General features: G+C 39.2%; 2 protein-coding genes across 4 annotated transcripts in view; one reads left to right on the top strand and one right to left on the bottom strand.

Annotated features, from left to right (window-relative positions):
• The window catches only part of LOC120489368 (uncharacterized), a 17,526-nt gene extending 8,870 nt beyond the window's left edge, over nucleotides 1–8,656 (top strand). For all 3 annotated transcript variants that reach the window (XM_039686126.2, XM_089128451.1, XM_089128452.1), the window contains 16 exons: nucleotides 746–850; nucleotides 1,017–1,073; nucleotides 1,202–1,270; nucleotides 1,359–1,448; nucleotides 1,527–1,636; nucleotides 1,796–1,819; nucleotides 1,948–2,455; nucleotides 3,289–5,679; nucleotides 5,760–5,907; nucleotides 6,963–7,068; nucleotides 7,244–7,403; nucleotides 7,495–7,602; nucleotides 7,875–7,961; nucleotides 8,144–8,249; nucleotides 8,362–8,435; nucleotides 8,517–8,656. In XM_039686126.2, coding sequence (XP_039542060.2) covers nucleotides 746–850; nucleotides 1,017–1,073; nucleotides 1,202–1,270; nucleotides 1,359–1,448; nucleotides 1,527–1,636; nucleotides 1,796–1,819; nucleotides 1,948–2,455; nucleotides 3,289–5,679; nucleotides 5,760–5,907; nucleotides 6,963–7,068; nucleotides 7,244–7,403; nucleotides 7,495–7,602; nucleotides 7,875–7,961; nucleotides 8,144–8,249; nucleotides 8,362–8,435; nucleotides 8,517–8,588 — 4,215 coding nt within the window. In that variant the 3' untranslated portion in view covers nucleotides 8,589–8,656. The remainder of the gene's footprint in view (nucleotides 1–745; nucleotides 851–1,016; nucleotides 1,074–1,201; nucleotides 1,271–1,358; nucleotides 1,449–1,526; nucleotides 1,637–1,795; nucleotides 1,820–1,947; nucleotides 2,456–3,288; nucleotides 5,680–5,759; nucleotides 5,908–6,962; nucleotides 7,069–7,243; nucleotides 7,404–7,494; nucleotides 7,603–7,874; nucleotides 7,962–8,143; nucleotides 8,250–8,361; nucleotides 8,436–8,516) is intronic.
• kcnj12b (potassium inwardly rectifying channel subfamily J member 12b) lies at nucleotides 6,914–22,238 on the bottom strand. Its single transcript, XM_039686128.2, has 2 exons — nucleotides 21,662–22,238; nucleotides 6,914–16,223 (listed from the first exon to the last, which is right to left on the bottom strand). Exon 2 carries the CDS (start codon nucleotides 16,147–16,149, stop codon nucleotides 14,881–14,883), a length of 1,269 nt encoding a protein of 422 aa, XP_039542062.1. The 5' UTR covers nucleotides 16,150–16,223; nucleotides 21,662–22,238; the 3' UTR covers nucleotides 6,914–14,880.

Here is a 22,238-nt window from a genome sequence, read left to right as displayed (position 1 = left end):
GATTTACCCACCTGTCCAGTAAAAACAGAGCTACATTAAAGTCGGATTGGAAGCCCTTCTGCCTGGCGGAGTTCTCACCACCTTTCCCCTGTAAATTCGTGACTTTGCGCGTTCCTTTACCTTTTACCTCTTCTTTGCATTTTTGCAATCTTCTCATCGAAACGTCGTCTCTTTGGTCATGTGTCGGCCATATCAAACTTAAAGAGTTATATTTCTAACTTCCTTCTTCATGCTTCTCTCTCCTCCACACCCTCCTTAATATGTAGCCCACTAACCCAACCCCCTAATCATTCTTGTCGGTTATTGGCTGGAACACTGTTTGTTATGTTTCGTGGAGCGGGTTGCCACAGTTTGTTTTTGTTGCTGTTTATGGAGCCTGGGCTGTCTACAGAGGCCGTGTTTTTTTTACTGTGTGTTCAGGGGACAGGCAGATAGCGGTGAGGAGGAGATGTTTGCTGTATGTGACAAAATGTTTTGGTCTAAACGTGTGACATTGCTTAGAGCACCTTTAATCAATTTAATGTATCTGTGTTGAATAAAAGTAAAATTAAAAGTTTGGGGTAAAATGTCCCCAAACTTTTGAATGGTAGTGTAAATGGAACGTTTTTGAAATAAGGTAAAATTACATTTAATAGTTTTATGTAATAATCTTTAATATGAGCAGTGCCACTAGTGGCAGCAGCAGAAATGGTTGAACTAAAGAGGCCACCAAAAAAGACAGAATATCTGTTTTTGCTCTAAGTAGGATTCGTCCCCTAATGATGACATCCCTGATCACTCGCGACCCTTCACGTCATGCAGTATCCGTTCCAAATCGCTGGAAAGCAGACATCTTGATCCCACACCCACAGTAAGTACAACCAATACAGATCAGAATGACCCTAATGTGTGTTTTTATTATGCCAGTAAATAAATGTAATCAAATGACTTACGGGATGTAGCGACTAATTTATCTAGTTAATTATGATTAACTATGCATATCACATATGACATTGCTAATGCTCTTTTCCTCTCAGCCTGACCTCCTTAATTTCAAAAAGGGATGGATGTCTAGATTGGGAGAAGACGGAAAGGTGATTTTGAAGTTTTGAGTGTCTCAGGGCACATTTATTTAAATGATGTAAATGTTTTTTTACATCAAATTTACATTTACATCATTTACATTTTTTACAAAAGGGGTCTTATGTTCTCTTTTCTCTAGTGGAGGAAAAATTGGTTTGTTCTTACTGACCAGACTCTGAGATTCTACCGTGACTCTATAGCAGAAGAGGTAAATTGATTTATAAAGAATCATCAAAACTGATTTGCCTTTTGCAGTCAAGAGAAATTAACTGGTCTTTCTCTGTTTTGTCACCTAGGCAGCTGATGTGGATGGTGAGATCAATTTGTCTACTTGTTACGATGTTACAGATTACCCTGTACAAAGAAACTATGGCTTTCAGATTCACGTGAGTATATTAGCTATATTTAAGCTTGTGTGTTGTGTCTATTTCATTGAATTTTTTTTCATCCCTCTTTTCGTACAGACAAAGGATGGGGTCTTCACCCTCTGTGCAATGACTTATGGAATACGACGGAACTGGGTCCAGGCAGTAATGAAAAATGTTCATCTCAGCACTGCTCCTGATGTCACATGGTAACAGCTGCAATTCTCAGGAGTGCATTGATCCGGTTGTTACAAATATTTAGTCAAAACCTGAAACATTTATTGCTCTCTTTTGCTCACAAAACAATCCCATGTTAGGACATTGACTTTTCAATCTGCTGTTTTTCTTTTTCTCCAATGCTATACAAGGAAAAATCCTACTATCAAATCCAGGTATGAATGTGTTTTTGCTGTAACCATAAATGTTTTTTTCATTTAAATAAAGTTATGGTAAACGCACAAAAAATATATTTTAATTGAAATAACTAAATCATAGTTTGCTACATCTTTTCTTTCCTCAGTTCTATTCCTCAAAAGGTGTCACTGACTAGTACACATGCTCGTACAGGCTCCTCCCAATACAATACAGTTCCACAGGAGGAGGAGAAAAGGAGTCGCATCCGTGAGCACCGTAGAGAGGGCCGTTACAGAACCTTTGATTGGGCAGAATTAAGTCGTAAACCGCACAAGGAGGAGTTGTCAAATGATCTGTCAGGAAGCCAATGGAACTATAACAGTGAGCGCTCAGTGCCTCCTGCCCCTGCATCATCCCCCGAAGAGCCGATCATACGTTCTGTCTCTGAGGCATCAGAGAGCAAATATCTTCAGAAGACTAGACTCTCTCCGGGGCGAAGCTTGAACATCATTTCTGCTGATATACCATCACACTTATCACTTATGACAGTGTCAGGTCGCACCTCCCCAGAATCAATCAGCCCAGACAGCTTAGAGGTTGATGCAGGGACAGTACGTGTCCACTGTGACAGTTCTGGTGAACTACTCAAAGCTAAACCCAAAGAAGAAAAGCAGGTAACGTAACAAGCAAATATGATTGTATCCAGGGTTTGAAATTAACACCCACCAACCCGGAAAATTCAAGTGAAAATCCACTGTGGCTGGTAACACTCATCAACACTAGCCTATTTGGCGGGTTATGATTCACAATGATGTTCTATCACTTTGGATGGCATCGCCAACAGAATCCCTCCCTAAACGAAGCCTCAAACATTAGCAAAACAACACATGAAGAGAGAAATTATTTTAAAATTCGAACATATTGTTTTCTATGACCGTAGGCACACCTGCAACGCCCAACTACGACTTCGGCTGTTCAAAATCATGCCACAGCGTCACTCACATTAAAAATACATTGATTAAGGACAAATATATGTACGTACAATTAGGAGGCCACTTTTTCCAACCCCTTCTCGTAAATGCTGCATGTCTAAGACTTTTGGGCAAAAAGTGCCCAAGCGTCTATATTGCTATGTTCAGGTAAACCCATGGTAATTTTTATATATATATATATATATATATATTTTTTTTTTTTTTTTTTTTACATTTTATTTTATTTTAATGGTTGGCTTTTCTGAAAACAGTGGATAAATGTCGTAAAGCTGAAAGCAATACAGTAATTCATAATCAGATTTAATAATAATTATATTTACAGCTAAGATGTGACTTTCTTTTCATAATCTGGTTTATTTCTGATATTTTAGTTTCGGCTAGTTGAAGTTGTGAATGGCTGGTAACTTAAATTAGTAGCTAAATAGATGATGAGTGAAAAGGTTCATTTCAAACCCTGGTTGTATCATTACATATCATTTGTCATAGTTGAAATAAAGTCTTGCAATTTATTACAGGTTGATCGCTCCACTTCTCCATTGCCAGTCACCTTTTCTTCATCCTCAACCCAGACAGAATGGCAGTGGGATGTGGAGCTTCAGAGCCTGCGCAGAGAGTTGAAGGCTGAGCATGAGAGGCATCAGTCTCAGGAAAGGGAGTTACGACATACTGAGGCCCAACTACAAGCGGAGCTCAACGATAGCCAGGGATTTCTTAAGAGGGCAGAATTAAGGATTCAAGAGGCAGAAACTGTTCTGAAGGAGCGTGAGGAGGTGCTGGAGAGTCTGCATGGATGGTTAGAGGAGGTAACAGGCCGTCTAAAAGCAACCGAAGAAGCGCAAGCCTTAAAGGAGGTCCGGCTACAGAGGCACCTGCGCCTCCTGCAAGAGAGCCAGGAACGAGAAAGGAGGAGCTTTAGTGACAGCCTCGACCACTCGGAGCAGCGATCGAAGGAACTAGAGGAGCGTTTAAGGCAGAAAGATGCTGAGCTGCAGAAGAAGCAAACAGGTGAAGTTAATGATGAGCTTGTACGAAGGTGCCAGGAGCTACAAAACCAGCTGGAGGAATCCGACAGTGAGGTCTGTCGTCTGCAGGCACGCCTCCAAACTGAAGAGACTCTTTATTACGACATGGAGCATGATTATGAAAGAGCTTGTGAGGAAATACAGAGTTTGCGAGGTGCTCTGCTGGACTGTGAGAGAGTAAGTGAGGAGCGCTTCCAAACCCAGCTGGTGCAGCAACAGCAAGAGTTACACAGGAAGGAACGTGAACTCCAGGAAATGCTTGTTAAGATGGCAGTCTTGGGCAGTAGTCTAGAGGAGACTGAATTGAGGCTCAAGGAAGCCCAAACCCATCCTTATGAAACTAGTGTTACATGTGAGACACTGATTGAGCCACAACAACACAGGCAAAAAGGGAAAAAAGATTTGGAAAAACAACCTACGACTCAGGGAGATGAGTCACACACAGTGATCTCTGTGATCCAGGCACTAGAACGCAAGTTGTGTGACACCGAAGAGCGACTCCGGGAGCTTACCATGCATCTTCAACAACAACAACAACTTAACACTGGGTGCTCCCACAGATCCCTCCATAATCCAGAAGGTCGACTCTCCATGGATGCTCTGCCGAGATTTACTGGAGCTTTGCACAGCCTGCAGGGAACCACTTTAGACAGAACTTCGGACCAAGCTAACATCTCCCTTTATGATGATGGAAGTCCAGGGAGAAGTCAAGCTTTGGACATGGCCAGCAGTGTGTTGTCGCTGGAGGCACTGGTTGTCCAAAGGATTGCCTCTGCACTTGAGAATCCCAGTAGAAAGTTGCTTAATAGATTGTCAGAGGTGCATATCCAAGTACTTAGGATGGCTAAAGGAGGCAGTCATAATGGGGCTGTGAAACCTAGTTACCCTCAGATCTTCTTGGATCATCTCGAGCAAGATCTGTTCGAAAATACGCTGAGTGAAAATGTGATCCATAGACTGTGTGTAAGAGCAGAGATGGCATACCTCCTACATAGTCTGTGTACTCATCCCTCAAAAGAACAACAGGGATTTAAGCCCTTTTATGTGTTGCCTTGGCCAATACCCGATAGTTCCTCGTCTGGAACCAAAATGGAAAATGGTTCCAAGCAGGGGTCCAATCTTGCTGACATTAGCCCACCAGAACTTGCACCTTACAGTGAACAGATGGAGGACGAGCTGGTGAACGATCTATTCCTTGAGGACTCTGAGGTACAGCTTGCTTGCAGAAAGAGTCTGGTGATAGAGCTCCGAGCTCAGGCCAAGTCACTGCACAACCTCTCAACACAGCTACAGTCTGAGGATAGAGAGGCTGACCTTCCTGGTGAAACTCCTACAGCCATCCTAAGGGCTGCAATGTGTCAGGCCACTTTGGCATACATGGCTTGTCGTCTGCGTTCGGCCCTGCAGCAAGAGATGAATACCCTACGCAAGCAGAGAGAGCAGACTCAGTCTGAGTGTCGTGCCACGTGTCATAGTATGGAGACTCTTTTCCAGGAACAGATGGAGCGTTATGAAGAGAGGCTGCGTGAGGAGCGTATTGCTGCCAAAAAGGCAGAACAGGAACGTGTTTCAGCTGAGGCCAATGCTCAATTGGGGACGGAAGAAGCAGAAAGATTGCAGGTGGAGTTTGATGAGAAGCTGCAGGTGCTCCAGAAAATCCATGAGGAGGAGATGAGCCGTCTTCATGAATACTACATTCAGAACTTGTCAAAGCCAAAAGCTGCAACCCCTTCAGAACTAGACGACAGTGACAATACTGATCAGGTTTCTGTGTCTTCTCTGCAAGACCGAATCAGAGAGCTTGAGTCTGAGGTCTCTTGTTTAAGGGCAGACCTCAGCAACCAGGATGCCAAAGCCTTCCAGCTTGACCTGGAAACCATCAAGGTGCCCACAGCCTTCTTGTTACAGCATGAGATTAACATGTAATTATACCTAAAATGAAGGTACTTCATATTTTTGTTTAGGCCACATATGAGCATGGTTTCAGCATTATGGAAGACAGCCATCAGCGGGTGATTGAGGAGATGCAGAGGCAGCATCAGAGAGAGGTGGAAAGGCTGACAGAGGAAAGAGAAAGAGTTCTGCAGGAAGAGACGAACGCCACCATTTCAGGTGCTCCTCTCGGCATTAGCTCCTATTCATTCAGCTCACATAGCTTAACACAGGGGTGTCCAGTCCTGCTCCTGGAGGGCCACTGTCCTGCAGAGTTTAGCCCCCCACCCCAATTTAACACACCTGAATCTGCTAATAAAGCTCTTACAAGACATACTAGAAACTTCAAGGCAGATATGTTAAAGCAAGTTGGAGCCAAACTCTGCAGAACACTGGCCCTCCATTAGCAGTTTTGGACTCACCTGTCTCAACACAACAGACCAAGTAAGTACTTTTGGCTTACAGCAAAGACTACAATACAGTACATAGCACTATGCACTAAGCTGAACAGAATTAATGGCATAGTTTACCTAAAAATTGAATGTCTGTCATTTACTACTCATTTCATTGACAGCTGTGGTTACCATTGACTTTTATTGTGAGAAAAAGAGCAACTTGGACATTAAATAACTCTTTTTGTGTTTCTTGTAAGAACATCAAAACAAATTTGAAACATCACACTTTTGAGTTAATGACCATTTTCGTTTTTGGGTGAACTGTCCCTTTCAACACTCATGTGCAACACAAAAAAGAGGAGAAACATGTATAAGGAAACTACAGAGCTATTATTTGTATTTAATACTCTTGTATTTAAATCTGCAGTCCGTAACACTTGCACTAGTGCACTAGTGGTTACTCAACAGAACTGCATGTCGTGCGGAAGAACAGGAGTTACTTCTCGCTCTTTTTATGGCCATGATAAGTGACACTGGTACTGGGCTACTCTGCAGTGGTACGACCCATACCGGTCTAAAATAGTCTGAACTTATTACACTTATTATAAGTGTACCGAAGTGATTCAGGATAGGACAAAAACATGTTTTGGAAAATGGATTTTTGATGTACTCGCTTATGTAAATTTTGAACACACAAAAAAGTTACGGACTGCAGCTTTAACTATGGATAAAAGCATCTGTTAAATAAAAAAATCTAAATTTGTGCTCTGCATGTGTAGAAATACAGAGTGTTTTTTTTTTGTTTGTTTGTTTGTTTTAATAATATTTGTTGTTATTCAGCCATTGAGGCCATGAGGAAAGCTCATAAAGAGGAAATGGACAAGACTCAGAAAGCCCTACAAAATGGAGCCAATGTGGACATCCACCAGCTTCGTGCACAATATAAGTGCGTGTGTGATGTCTATTGTTAATATGAGAACTACGTCAGCCATACCATCAAACGTTAATTTAGGGCTGCAGAACTATATAATAACCTTTATGCCTCATCCACTCATTATTGGCATAATTGCATATTTTTCTGTCCACTGAGAAATGCATGTGTCTTGGTGCATTTTCTGCAGTGAGGAGCTAGAAACGTTGCACAGGGAGCTGGAGGTGTTGTCAGAGCAGTATTCTCAGAAATGTTTGGAAAATACTCATTTGAGCCGGACTATAGAAACAGAAAGAGAGGCATTGAGTTCAACACACAGAGAGAACCAGGAGCTTCGCACTCACAACCAGGTAAATGCTCATGCACACAAAAAAATCTGCATATTTATACAGTCATTACTTTTCTGCTTGCCGCACATATGTTTTTTTTTTTTTTTTAAAGGAATTAAATGATTGTTTGGCTGCTGAATTATCCCTGATGCATTCACGCATGAATGGGGAGGTGAAGCACTCCCAGTCTTCTCAGGAGAAAGACACGTATCAGTTGGAGGTACAACTTGACACCCTTCACGTGGCGAAGTGCCAAAATTTCACAGATATGCAATGACTTGTACTACTAAAATTAGCAGGGGAAGGTTGACTGAACACAGATTAAAATTTGCACTCTGAGTTCACTACATTTAATCGGCTTCCATAAAATAATCCTTCATGGGTTATATTACCACTCAGATGAGATTATGTTAGAGAATATTCCATCAAAGGTGCTATAAAGTCTATCTGTGTAAAAACAGATGTGCTCCGTCTCGTTCTTTGATGCTGTAGGTAAATCTCAGAGTGAAGGAATCAGAGATTAAGTGTCTGAAACAGGAGATCAACTCACTTAAATTGGAACTGCTGGCAGGAAATATGGTAACACCTCTTTAATTTAAAACAAATAAATAGTTTTGGGTTATTATACTATATAATACTATTCTATGACATTATATTGGGGATGAGTTTACCCATACATTTCCTAATAGGATAACTTTTATTTAGGAAAAGTTTTCTCTGTTTTTCTTTACACTGTGTTTCTGTTTTATGTTTTTTTTAAGCATTTTAAAGAGCTAGACTCTGAGTTGAGTCATTTAGAAGTTAAAACTCAAAGTGACTTCACTGAACTGAGGATGGTCCCAGCTCGACAGCAGTGTTTAAACTATGGTAAGCAAATCTACAAAAACAGTTACTGTTACAGTTACACATGTTACTGTGAAGGCAAACAGATAAGTGCCTAGACATGCACTTATCCACAATTTGTAAATGCTTGTTGCAGATCTGATGAAATCCGGAAGCAACCCAGACTTTGTGAAGGAATGTTCAACACTCACACAGAAGGCCAGATCCAAGGTGGGATTATCTGTGCAGTTACATGGTACAAAATACTGATGTTCCCTAAAAATTAAATATTCTCTCTTATTTTCTTCTCAGAGTATTAAGGATGGACTCACTGTTCTGGAGAGGATGAAGCTCTTTGAATTAACTAGCACGCAAAAGATTTGAGTGAGTGTGTGTGTGTGTGTGTGTGAGAGAGAGAGAGAGAGAGAGAGAGAGAGGCATTTTAGTGTATTATGTGGGTTAAATTATTAAATCAATTGTATATCTTTATTACACAATGAATTCTAACTATACCTTTAGTCACAGGTGTGTGTGTGTGTGTGTGTGTGTGTGTGTGTGTGTGTGTGTGTGTGTGTGTCAGTGTCAGTCATTTTAATTTTTGTTTCGTACTACTTTAGACATAACAAATTTTTGATATGAGGATGTCTCTCTAAATCTTAAACTGTTTGTTTATATTTACATGTTTATGCCCGATTAACCTGTTTGAATTTCTTTATCTCTAATTATGAATAAAGTCAAGTTTTCGTGTCTTGAACTTCTTGTTTGTTTAGTATAACAACTTTCTAGTGTCTTTTTTAACCACTAGATGTCGTGCTTTGCCTGGATTCTGGAAAACTGTAGCACATGTCAGTGCAGATCCTTTACTTGCTAACCAAATTAATGCTAATGGTCAAATCCCATTGTTTGTATTTTAGTATGTGTTATCGGAGATGTCAAAAGTAACATGTGACCAAGGTATTTGATGTGTTTCATGGGCTACTGAGTGTGAGCGTGAAAGCATTTAGCCAAAAAAAACAAATTAACCGATAGTATCTGAACACGCGGTCGGGGCGTCGCAGTCAGCTCTATTTCCCTCATTTAAAACAGGCTCGATATCGTTTCACATCTCTTATGGGTCTTAATTTTATGCTTGCGTTTATAATAAGTCTCAGTAAAGCTGTGTTTTCATGTCTGGCCCGGGTCCGTGTTGTACAGAGAGGAGCTCGGCAGGTGTGTGCGCTTTCTAATTAAATTTCTGACTGCTTCTTTGTCAGTAATTACTTATGAATAATGCATGTTGCTTTGAAACGATGATCTCTTCATTATGTTACATTTTCACAACACTGATTAATTGATAAATACAAAATGTCCAGAGTGTCCGTGTTACCTAGGTAACATGCATATCCCTCACGAACTTCAAGTTTCTCTGTCTCAGCACCTCCACCTGAAACATGTTTTTATGGTTTTACAGGAATGATAAGCAAAGTTAAGTTTTTTATAACTGGTAAATTGACATTTTAATTTATAAACAAACAAAATCGTCTATTAAGCTCATGTTATGGATGCGTAGCACTAGCCTAGCCTACCTTTGTTTGTGAAACCATTTCATTTTTGTCTAGACTTTATCTTGGGTTGGGTTAAAAATAGAAAGAAAACAGGTTTAAAACTGACTGACAGCTTCTCAGCATAGAGAGGCCAGCACTTTAAAAGTAGTTAGTGGGGAAATCTCTTATTGTTGTATGGGTATTTGAAAATGTAGCCTATGAATGGCCATTATAAATATATTGTGTGTTAAACTTTGTAGACAATGAGTATGCAGTATAATAGTGTGTATCTGGTTTGGAATATATAGTATCCGAATATATCCACCAGCCTAGAGGAAACCCAAACATACTAAAGTGTTTCTCAATCAGGGGCCCCACGGCCCTAGATGTTCTCAGCAATCTCTTGAATTATTGAATCAAATTATTATTATAAATATTATTTAAAACTGTTTGATTTTAGTCTATATTAGTTTATATTTATATAGTTTAGCAAGTATTAATATTAGCAAATATTATCAGCTTTATCAGAGGAAATATATTCTTGCTTATATGAGGGCCCTTTGAATATTGTGTTGGACATAAGGGGGCCTTTAAGTCAAAAAGGTTGAGAACCACTAAACCATGTTTTTAATGTACATGTTAAAAATAGGAGGGAGAATCATACAGTTAAGAATTAGTTTTTTCTAACAGCAACGCAGCAGTAAATGTCACATGGCACACGTACAGAAAGAGAGAGAGTACTGGAATCATATAATTTAATTTTTCATAATTTAAGACTTCATGCAGTTGAAAGTAAGATTTGATACAGATTTAATGGACCCGTTTTCCTAGTATCCTCATCTTTTGCACTCCTTTACATCCAGCTACACAGTGACATCACTACTTGGGTTGAATATTTTTTTCCTCTTTAATTTTAGTATTAACTCCCTGATTGTTCAGTTCCGATTCATTAAGGTACACTTCTGGATCCTATTGCTGAGATGAAATCTTGTCAATGTCATGGCGTGCTGTTTTGCTAGCATTGATTGATTGTTTTGTCTATCCAAAAGTCTTGAGCTCAATATCAAAACCTAATGTTCACATTAAATTGTTTTAAAATGTTAATGTTGAGCTTTCAGTACTCTGATCTATATTTTAAATCCTAGCATCGTTGCAATTTTTATGAATTATGTAAGGATTGCTTGCGTAGACGTGGTTCCTCTCCTGGTTTTGTGTTATATTTGGCCTTAATTACCCGCCTTCTCAGAAGGCAAATGTACATGATCTCTTTGACCTTTGTATGTGACAAGTATTCTCAAAGCTTTTAGGCTTGAACCTATAGGGCACGCATGCTTCTAGTTCCCATAGTTATTATGTACTGAATGAGAGATGGCAATTAGAGGCATTCCCCATTGAGTGGAACACAACGCACAGAGGTTGAACAGATTTAACTCTCCTTCCCGATGGCCATAGGAACAGAATATGTAGCCAATATGTTGGCTCAATTAATTATCAGATTTTAAAGTTACAATCCATTCTTATTTTATGCTTAGAATTAGAATAATTACAGATTTTAAAAAACTTTGATTAAGTGGCAATGGAAGTTTTTAAATCTGTAATTAAATCTGTAGTTTATTTTTAAAAAACAGTGGATTTGTAAGGTGCGTGGTGGTGCAACAGTGGAACAAGAAAGAAACAAATCTATAGATAGGCCTATACATCCAATAATTATAGATAGACTGTTACCATGGCTACATTTCTCACCATGGCAGGCTATGCGTGTTATGATTCTCTTCTGATGACAGACAGCGGGATATGCGTATAGCTCTTAGATTAGTTAGGCTATGCATTTGAATAATTTACAATAGTTGCAAAGTGATAGATGAACTTCTCCTATTAAAGTTGGCGAAAAATCCTACATATTGTACCTTTAAATAAGTTACATTAGTCTGCCGAGTGTGGATAGATAATAATCAGCGAACCCACAATTCACTCCCTTGTATTTGCAATGACATTTGTTTCATGCTCTGCTTTTGACATAAAATGATTCACATATATGTTATGTACTTAATCAGTTTAACTTAGGGTCAATGCCCTTCGAGGCCTCGCCGTTGTGCAATGGACACCTCGAAGGGCATTAATCTGCTTATACCATGGTCACTTGCCAAATAACTCATTTTTAAAACATTTGTTTAGACATCGATTGTAAAACTAATTAAAATATAAAGTTTTTACAAACAATAACTTGGTTTCCCTGGTTACTATATTTATATTTATAGTCCGCTCAGCTCATAGAACCCTTCAGTTTAGCTAACTTGCGAGCCAGAAAGTTAACCTATTTTATGTCAAATTCTCCAAAAAGGTTAAACGAAATAACAAAGTCGCTCATTGTTGTATTAGTATAACGGGTAACTAGATGTTTGTTTTGATGCAATATATTCTAAACGGATACTTTGACTGCCTGTTGCTATGGTTACTCACTGCTGCTTTATTTATTAATTGTGAACGGTAAGCCCTGTTCTGTTTCACCAGAACTCCTAACTAGGTGTCTCTATCACCTTTTAATGGACACCCTGCAGCCAATCAGAATCGAGTATTCACCCAGTCCATGGTATGATCAGTTATATCCTCATGTCATCGTGGCAGTGTTGAATCTGTTTTAATGATGTCATTTAATAACTTCATGCAGCTGAAGGTGACATTTGATACAGATTTAATGGGAATAAAATGCATCTTTTAAGGAACTCATTGGCGTAATATCCTCTGCTTTCTTTCAATCTCATGTCACCTCCAGCTGCCCAAAGTTACACATCATCACTCAGACTATACTTACGGTATTTCTGTTTAATATTTTATGCAGGTATAGTTCTGATTTATTAAGGTACACTTCTGAATCTTATTGTGTTTCAGAAAAAAGGTTGATACTGTTTTGTATTTTTGTGTTGTCTTTAATTGTATCCCTGCTTATTTTCTCTCTCTCTCTCTCTGCTGGAAAATCCATATATTGTCAGAGATGGTTGGTTGATCAGCTGGAAAACCTGCTGGCCAAACTGGTTTAGCAGGAGGTTAGAGCTGGTATACTTTTTTGGATCAGTCAAAAAAATAAGCATGTGCTGCTATGACCTGGTTGTTCCTTGCTACATCATTATTTTATATCTATCTTGCCTTCATTTCTGAAGAGCTGATATCAGCATGAGCTGACTCGCTTTCACTCTCAGAAAGCCAACTGAAGAGGTTATGAGGACGTGACCTGAAATCAGCCAAGCTGCTGGATAAAATAGTCGGAATAATTTTCCTTTCATGACCAGACAGCATTTTAAGAACAATCAACTTGTAGGGTTTGGGTTATATGACCGTTTCATGATGTACTTTAGTATAGTATAATACTGTATTTTTGGAGAGTGGATTTTGTTGAGGGGATCATCTCTTTTTCTTCTCTTCCTCTGGGAGAGTGGATGACTTTGGCTATAATCTAACTTGATGAAACGTTTAATTTATTTAAATCATCTTATTTTATGCCTTCTTTATTTAATCAGGCACTCTTATTTGCCCCCACAGAGCAAGGTGATGGATGAGGAGAGTGGGTGAACTTTTTGCGTGAGTGGCTCTCTTTTGTTCCTTTTTTGTCTCCGGCTCTCGTTCTCACCTCTCTAATTCTCTTTGCTCTGATTTTGAAAAGGAGAAAGAATGTCGTGATCTCTAATTAGCATGTAAGATATACCTAAGGTGGGTGGTTAGTGTTCGTCTGTTGTTGCTTGTTGTAATTAATTTCAAGCTCTTATAGTTTGTGAGTTGAAATCTACTTGAGAAAATTAAACAGACTTGTTGTATAATGCTGAATGTTGACAATTTAGTTTCACCCTTAAATATTGCATGGCATTGCAAAAAAAAGTATTTTTGTTTCATTATTTATTTTTAAGGAAAATTGTACAAGATATAAGGTCTTTTAGATATAAAAAATGATTTGGATTAAAAAACAACAACAATTGGGTTAGCTAAATAAACTTTGGTATTTTTTTAGGGCAAGTTTTTTTCTGGAAAGCAGTTTTGTTTGTTTGTTTTTTCTCAGTGTGCCCATAATCTGATACTGGCATTTTATTCTTTAGCATCAACCATAGAAGTATCAGTATTGATCATTTCCTTTCACATTGGCAAGTGGGCAGCTGTATTGATAGGACAAAAACTCAAAGAAATGTCATTTGAAGGTCATACCTCCTAAAACACCTTCTTGCTAAATGTAGCTGTTGCTATAGTAAAATATGCAACATTGTAAATATACTGTTTTATAGCTTCAAAATTTGTGAAAGGCTACAATACAAAAGCAGGACTTGTGGGTTTGATATATCACATTAAACCTGTTGTTCCTCTGGCTGTTATTGTGAGTTAGTGGTTTTATACAAGCGTGTTTGTCCTGAGCATGAATGTAAATGTTGGTATGTTGTGAAAAAAAAACAACCAAAAAAAAAAACCTTTGACTTTATCTTTCACTCTTCCACTCACATACTTGTATGTTTATCTACTCACTTTCTAATATTGAATAAATAATCTTGTGTCTTAGTTGTTTGCTAGCCTGGGAGCCATCATGCTCATTGTCAGTTAGCAGTGTCTGTTTAGGTGTTAATTATCTTCCACACACCTCTAATAGTACCTCATTGCTTGGTAAAAATAATGCAGTCTTTGCTCTGACGTAGTGTGAAAAAAAAAAAAGATCAGTAGAATATGGAGAGCATGGATAAAGTCTTCAAGTCACTTTATTGCTGTAAATCACACCAAACAAGAATCATGTTCTACTCAATATCCAAGCAAACACACTAGTGGTTAACATCCTATTTTGTGCAAATTGTGTGTACAAGAGAAAGATTTAGTCAAAATGGCACCCAGGCTAGCTTAGTATTGCATAATGATACTAGCCTACTTAAAGCTATCACTTCAAACTACAGTATGAAACAGAAAATCAGATTTCAAGTTTTCCTATAGGAAGGCCTCACATTTCCGACAACTACAAAAAGCACTTTCTGTTCCTGACCTGCCCTCGACTACAGCATGGCTCTAGGACAGTGGGTCAAAGTTTCATATGGCACTTGCATTGCTCTGTATCTGTTCGTTACAACCGACACTAAAAGAATAGGCTGATTCTACAATAAAGCGAAGTCTTTAAAGTTGACAATCAGTGGTCATATTTCAGATTCTTTGTGATACGACCTCTGATCGAAGTTTAGATTGGCTGAAAGGGTCTCTAGCTCAGTCCCCCTCTCACCTCTGTCCTCCTCCTGCTCCTCTTCATCCCTACTAATGAAGGCTAACTCATTTTCATAGCAGAAGTTGGCACCAGATTCCAGGGATTTGTTCTCCTCCATGTCTTTGGCGCTGCAACGAGGCGTCGAGGGAACCTCATAGGTCTTATGAAAGTGCGAGTAGTCCACCTTATACTGGTTGCGTTCCTCGAACACCACAGGCTCAAAGCGATGGCCCCATAAGATCTCGCTGGCCAGGTATGAGCTGCGCACTTGAGCCGTCATCGCAGTCGCCTCGACCATCCCTTCCAGTATGACCACTATCTCGAAATCTGATGTTTCCAGCTCCTGCTTGCTGATTCCAAACAACGGACTCTCCTCGCTTATCTCATGTAGGATGGTGAGGGGAGCAACCAGGAAGATGCGGTCAAGACCTTGGTCATAACCCACATTGATGTCGATCTGATCGAGAGGTATGTACTCCCCCTCCTCTGTGATACGGGGCTTAATTAGCTGTGCCCGTACGTGAGCCTCAACAATGTGACTTTTCCTCAAGTTCCCGACCCGCCACATTAGGCACAGCTTCCCGTCACGCATAGCGATGACAGCGTTTTGCGAGAACAATATCGTTTCTGCCCGTTTCTTTGGCCTTGCCATTTTGGCCATGATGGCTCCGATCATGAAAGAGTCAATGATGCAGCCCACAATGGACTGGAAGACGACCATGAATACTGCTAAAGGACACTCTTCAGTCACGCAGCGGAATCCATAGCCAATCGTCGTTTGCGTCTCAACCGAGAACAAGAATGCTGCGACAAAGCTGTTCACCTGCATGACGCACGGCGTGAAGTTGTCTTGAGAGGGCTGGTCTAAGTCACCATGGACAAGAGCAATAAGCCAGAAGGAGAACCCGAATGCGAGCCAGGACAGGACAAATGCAAGGGAGAAAAGGACGAACATCCACCGCCAGCGAATGTCCACACAGGTGGTAAAGATGTCGGCGAGGTAGCGCTGGGATTGCTCGTCCATATGAGAGAAACTGACGTTGCACTGGCCTGTCTTGTTAACGAAGCGACTTCGCACCTTCCGGCGCGTCTGGATCTTGCCATTACCAAAGCCATTGCCGAGGGCAGGCATGTTGCTGTGGCGGAACAAGTCCTCCTCCTCCGATGACACAATGTTATAGCGGTGGGGCTTGCCCACACTCATGCCACTCTGTCTTGCCAGAACCAATCCGTAAATGGGAGAGGGTACCAAAGCAGTTCTGGATCAGTTTGTGTTGCCTGAAGATGAAGCAAAAAAATTGTATCAGTTATGTAGTCTTTGTTCATTGTACATTGTTTGTCATACAGTTGTGCTCATACATTAACAATCTCCTTGTACTGAAAAGGCTGCATAACACACAATTGAGTATATCCCGTAAGATAAATGTACACAAATACATTGTTTTTTCACAAATTATCCAGTTTCCACACCATTTGTTCTCAATATTGTGTGTGTGATTGTAACCTTTTGTGTTTGTGACAGTGACAAACCTGTATCTCAACAACATAAAGCCACTGTGAAGAAGTATTCAGATGTGCAGTGCATCCTGGGATTGTAAAGAGCTTACAGTACATGGAGGAAATTTGTCAAGAACAGTCACAAAGGCAAACCGTCAATGATTCTCAGGGAGGCAACACGCAATATTGAATCAAAGGTATGTAAACTATTTAACAGTAGAACTGCAAATATTATAATGCATTTTAACTTGGGTTACAATAATTTATTAAAAGATATAAGGAATTATACATTATACAGTAAATGGATTTGTAATGCATTATTCATAAAGGCTTTAAGTAAAGTATTACCCAACAAACTTTTTTCAACATTGATAAGAAATGTTTCTTGATTTCTGAAGATCATGTGACACCTAAGACTGCTAAAATATACTAAAATAGAAAACCATTATTAAGGGCCAAGCACCTAAGGTGTGGAGGCACCTATTGTAATCATTGACATTCTTATTCTTATTCTTCATCCGCTCTGGGAGTCTATTTAAGCTCATAGAACCACTTGCGGGAAAATTATGAAATTTGGCACACTGATAGAGGACAGTCAGAACTCTCACCATGGCAAATTTGGAGTCTCTTACTCAATCCCTCTAGTGTCACTACCAACTGTCCAAAATTTCACTCATGTTTATGCTATAATAATGTTTTTTAACCATAAGGGCCTTTGATTATCCTTTATCCTATATCCTTTGATTCCTTAGCTCAAGTCGATTCGATTGCAAACCATCAAACCGTTCTCGAATACCACACAATCTAGTTTTACATAGCACTTGTGAAAACAGACGTCAGGCTGTGTCTCCGCATCTCTTTATCGTATTCAGACCAAACATGGTACATGTCATCACATGCATGACCCGAGGCCAGATGCTGCGTTTCGGAGCAACGCCACCTACTGGTCCGGAGATACGAAAAATTACTATTTTTGCTTATAAGTTTTGAACGGTTTTATTTGTCCAAAAATCATAAGAAGTGGCCTTTTTATTTTTAAAGGCCTGTTATATTATTTCATGGATCCAGGATACTATGCATTCTGATCAAGTTTCCTTAGCATTTGGAATTAAAATAGCCCCACGTCATCACACACGCTTCACCATACCTAGAGATTGACATGGTTTTATTTCAGTTAGCCTAATAGCTGCTTTGATTTGAATTTAAAAGATGATCTTATGGAAAGTACCCCTTGTTAATTGTCCTTAGGTTGGATTTTTCAATTTTTTTTAAATTGAAGCATTAAGATCAATTTCTAAAAGATTTTTTTACCACCCAAATTTACCATGGGTGTGTTCCCTCATGCTATACACTGTATATACCAATTTTGCCATAGTCAGCCAAACTCTCTGTCCGCCATCTTTTTATTTAATTGTAAAACTTACTTTTTCAAACTTCTCCTAGATCTTCCAATTTTCACTAAAACTGAATCGCATCATCTCGAGAAATTTTATGGATTTCATGTCGATAGACGAAACCGTTTTCGTATACCGCAGCAGCAAAGTTGAGGCATTGACTAGTTGACAATTCAGGCTTTATCTCTGCAATGCCTTGACATATTGACACCAAACTTTGTATGTGTCATTGTCACCTCATTCAGACCATACCACATCAATTTCGTAACTGCGCCAGCTCAAAAGTGACAAACCATTCAATCATTTTATTAATGACTGTATATATGATTTTTTTTTTATACTTTTTGCATAAAATCATCTTAAAATGTCTGTAATTGCTCTTTGTTGCAGTTGGTCTGACTGATACTCCCAGACATGTTGGCTGGCATAGTTTGTGGTCTTCTTTCCGCTTGGCCCGATAATGGCTTCTTGTAGCTTTAGAAATCATGATATTATTTTACAATATTACTGTTTTACTGTATTTTTTTGATAAATGCACCCTTTATGAGCATAATAAACCTATTTCAAAAACATTTAAAAAATCTACATACTGCAATATGTATGAGCTTAACCATACAATTATTTAAAGCTACAGTCTGCAATTTGTCCTCTTTGTCGCCATCTCTGTTTGAAATGTGCAATTGCAGTCATTTGCGGGATTATCAACTTTAACGTGAGTTGTAGTTCGACACCCTTGACACCCCACAGCACGGATGAACACAATGTTTGAGGAAAGTGTGCAGCTGTCAGTCACCGCTCCGGTGTGGATACTGGCATTCAGAATCACAGATTTGCGCCTAGAGGTTGTGCATGTTGTGGCTTCACAAATGCTTTACTGCATACCTCGGTTGTAACAAGTGGTTATTTCAGTCAAAGTTGCTCTTCTATCGGCTTGAATCAGTCGGCCCATTCTCCTCTGACCTCTAGCATCAACAAGGCATTTTCGCCCATTTTCTGCCACATACTGGATGTTTTTCCCTTTTCACGCCACTCTTTGTAAACCCTAGAAATGGTTGTGCATTAAAATCCCAGTAACTGAGCAGATTGTGAAATACTCAGGAGATTGTCTTGACCAGGACCACACCCCTAAATGCATTGAAGCAACTGTCATGTGATTGGTTCATTAGATAATTGCATTAATGAGAAATTGAACAGGTATTCCTAATAATCCTTTAGGTGTGTGTGTATATATATTAGTATTAGAATACTGAAAATGTCAATGAATGGTAAACCTGTGTGATGCAAGCCAAAGTAGTCCCAAAATGAATCTTATGAATCTTCATTGCAGCTAAAAAAAAGTGTGTTACTCCTGTGAGAGTGTGTGTGTAAAAGTGCTGTTCTGTGAGTGAATAAGAGAGCAGATGAGCAGAACTGCCGTCTGGTTGTTTCACAGCAGATGCAGCTAATTAAAGTAATTTCGCACTTTTCCTGTGAAACTCTGCACATTCGTAAAGCGAAGTGCTGAAGTGCACACACCTCAGAGCCTGAGAGAGGAGCTGGGGTGCGGTTATCGTTATCATCGTTATCATTATTCAGATTTTCTCACTACTGTTTTTTTAACAGACCTCTGAGCCGGGAGCTGCTGGTGGGGTCCAGATTTAGGTGTCTAGCCAGTGCCTGAGTCAAGTGATTTGTCTTTCTAATAATAGATGTATGTCTCAGTGAGGCTACTGCACGCACGCACACACTTGCAAGAATCTGCGCTCCAAGACATACTGTACTGACAGAGAGACATCAAAACACACAGACTCCACATGTGTGCACACACACTCACACACTGGGGGCTGGGTGGTGTCAGGTGCTATATTGGTGAGTGCGAATAGCTAAGAAGCCTCAGATTCGGCAAGAGTGATAATGAGAAAAACATATCATTTCTTTCATGTGTGCCCATAAAAGCAAAGAAATGCAGCATAGTTCTTACAATTCTCAAAAATAAAATAAAAAATCACAAGAAAAACTAGAGGGATATAGAGGTTTCCATGGAAACCTGTCTGGTAGAAATGTTGTGTGTGTGTGTAGGTGTGTGTTTGTTTGTGGGGCGACTGTCGGCTTCTTCATGCGGTGTTATTTTAGTCATCATCCAGGTGGCCAATCACTCAAAACTGACTTGAAACGAGAGAGACAGTTTAGCACTTAATACGTTTTTCAATGATAGCCGTGAGAATACAAAGTAGATTTGCAGTTGAGGGGAGACAGTGGGGTCAGTATTTTCACTGCGTCCTGATGTGATGTCAGATTATTCCATTCTAAATGTCAGCAGATCCTCTGATCATGTAGTGGTTCGATAGTAGCGCTATGATGAGTAAAGATAAGCGAATCAATGTTCTGTGATAGCTGAATTTATAGATGCGTTTCTTTGCATTTTAAAAACATTAATATATAAATTATATAAATAAATATAACCATAAAATATTGTGGTATATTTTAATATTTAATATGATTAAATAAAATTCATTTTGATTATTCCATTATATATTTTTGATATATAAAACGATGTAGTTTTATATATCAAAAATATATAATGGAATAATCAAAATTAATTTTCATTTAATCATATTAAATATTAAAATATACCATAATATTTTATAAATTAAATACAATTTTTATTAATTTTACAGGATTTTCTTTATTTATACAGTATAAGTGTTTTGCAGTAAAATACGTACAAAATGATCTCTGCTTTAATTGATCTCTCAAATATGCACTGCATATTTTGCACTAAAATAAGATCAAACTATAAATTAGGTTTCTTTAAACTAAGAAATGTATATGATTGGGAAAAGGTTTGTGCTGTGGCAGTTCTTAGTAGCATTAAGAAAGAATTGTGGGAAAAGATAATCTTGGTTATGAGAGTCTGACGTAGATGTACCCTATGGTGGTGGTCGATGGAAACTTAATCTGAAGAGAACGTTCTCTGTCCTTTTTGCTTTTCATGCACACTTCGAATCAAACAAGACTGCTGTCATTTTATTTCTCAGACATACCCATACAACAGCTCCTCCAGTTCCAAAATGGCAAACATGATGAAAAATTAAAGTGATGGCAGTTTGTGAGAACTTTGACAGACAGTCGACAGACTTCAGATATTTCTCCACACTGCTCCTCCCAACAAACATTTCCAAAACAGCCGCAGAGCTGCATGCCTGCATCGGTCTCCTTTAACAAACTTTATGAACTTAGACTAGTATCACCCTCGCCATTTGCGCATTGCTGAATAGGATCCGCAGAGTTGCATCTGGTGACTTCTGTTACAAAAACCATAACATTTTTATGAGTTTATATTTTTGTCGTGCGATATTCATCCAAACAGCTGTCTGAGTGTTGGAATACAGCGTTTACACAATTCCAATTTGGGTTACATCTGACTGAATCTAAATTTAGACTTCATTTGAATTTACATTTGAGATGATTTAATTTTTTGGTTTTGTTTTGATGATGATGCTCATAGATTTTAAAAAACAAAGATATTTTCAACATATTCCAGCATTCCGGGGACATCCGTCATTGTGGGATGCTGTATTGGGTGTGACAGCCCCCTCATTGATTTGATAACACACAGTGAAGGTACAGGACATGCAGTGTTGATGACCATCACCTACTCTATGTGACTCTATTCATGTTTGGCATATTAAAGGCGCTAAAACACTCGCAGACATCAAAAACGCCTACAGGTTGCAGAAAATACCTGTAGACTGTCCATGTGAGTGAGAGAGAGCCGATATAAGCTGGAAGGAGTATATACAGTCAACAGGCACTTAAAATAATAACAAAACATATTCTGCTTACCTTTTTTCTTTCCTTTGTGTGCATGGAAATATGTAAGAGAGAGAAATGAAGTTGAGCTAAAGCATGAATCCATTGAATTTCTTATAGTTCCCCTACAGGAAAAAAACACCCTTTAAAAGAAAAAAAGGGATCCTGACTGTTCAACGAGGTCCTCATCTTTAGCGTCACATACTCAGAAGGAAACTCGCATACATGTACGCATGTATTCGATGGAGGTTCTTATCTAAAGCCTGCAGATTATATGCTAACAACCTCAGAATGTTCCATCAGCGAGTGTTGTTCTGACGTTTCAGTAATCTTCAGCACTGCCGTGGTCATCCTCGTGTGTTCAGAGATTCCCTAATGTTCCGGTGCGCCACCTCGTCTCTTTGAACATTTAAAAAACTGCTCTCTCTTTCTCTCTCCTTTTTTTTCTCTCTCTCTCTCACCCTTGTCTGCTATCTGATCTTTGCTGCAGTTTTTCACACCCCCCTCTCTCTTTCTCTCTCATTTGCTCCCTCCCTCTCTGAAGTTGGCATTTGCAGGGACCACAGTCTCACCGATGCTCTTGAAAAGCAGCCTGGTGGTCATGGACAAA

Source organism: Pimephales promelas, chromosome 3 (assembly GCF_988280905.1).
Source record: "Pimephales promelas chromosome 3, fPimPro1.hap1.1, whole genome shotgun sequence".
Lineage (NCBI taxonomy): Eukaryota > Metazoa > Chordata > Actinopteri > Cypriniformes > Leuciscidae > Pimephales > Pimephales promelas.
The sequence above is the reverse complement of the archived record's forward strand: the minus strand, read 5'-3'. Positions and strand labels throughout refer to the sequence as shown.

What these genes read in the sequence shown, in the direction of transcription:
- kcnj12b (XM_039686128.2), bottom strand. Translation starts at nt 16,149, where the DNA reads ATGAGTGTGGGCAAGCCCCACCGCTATAACATTGTGTCATCGGAGGAG.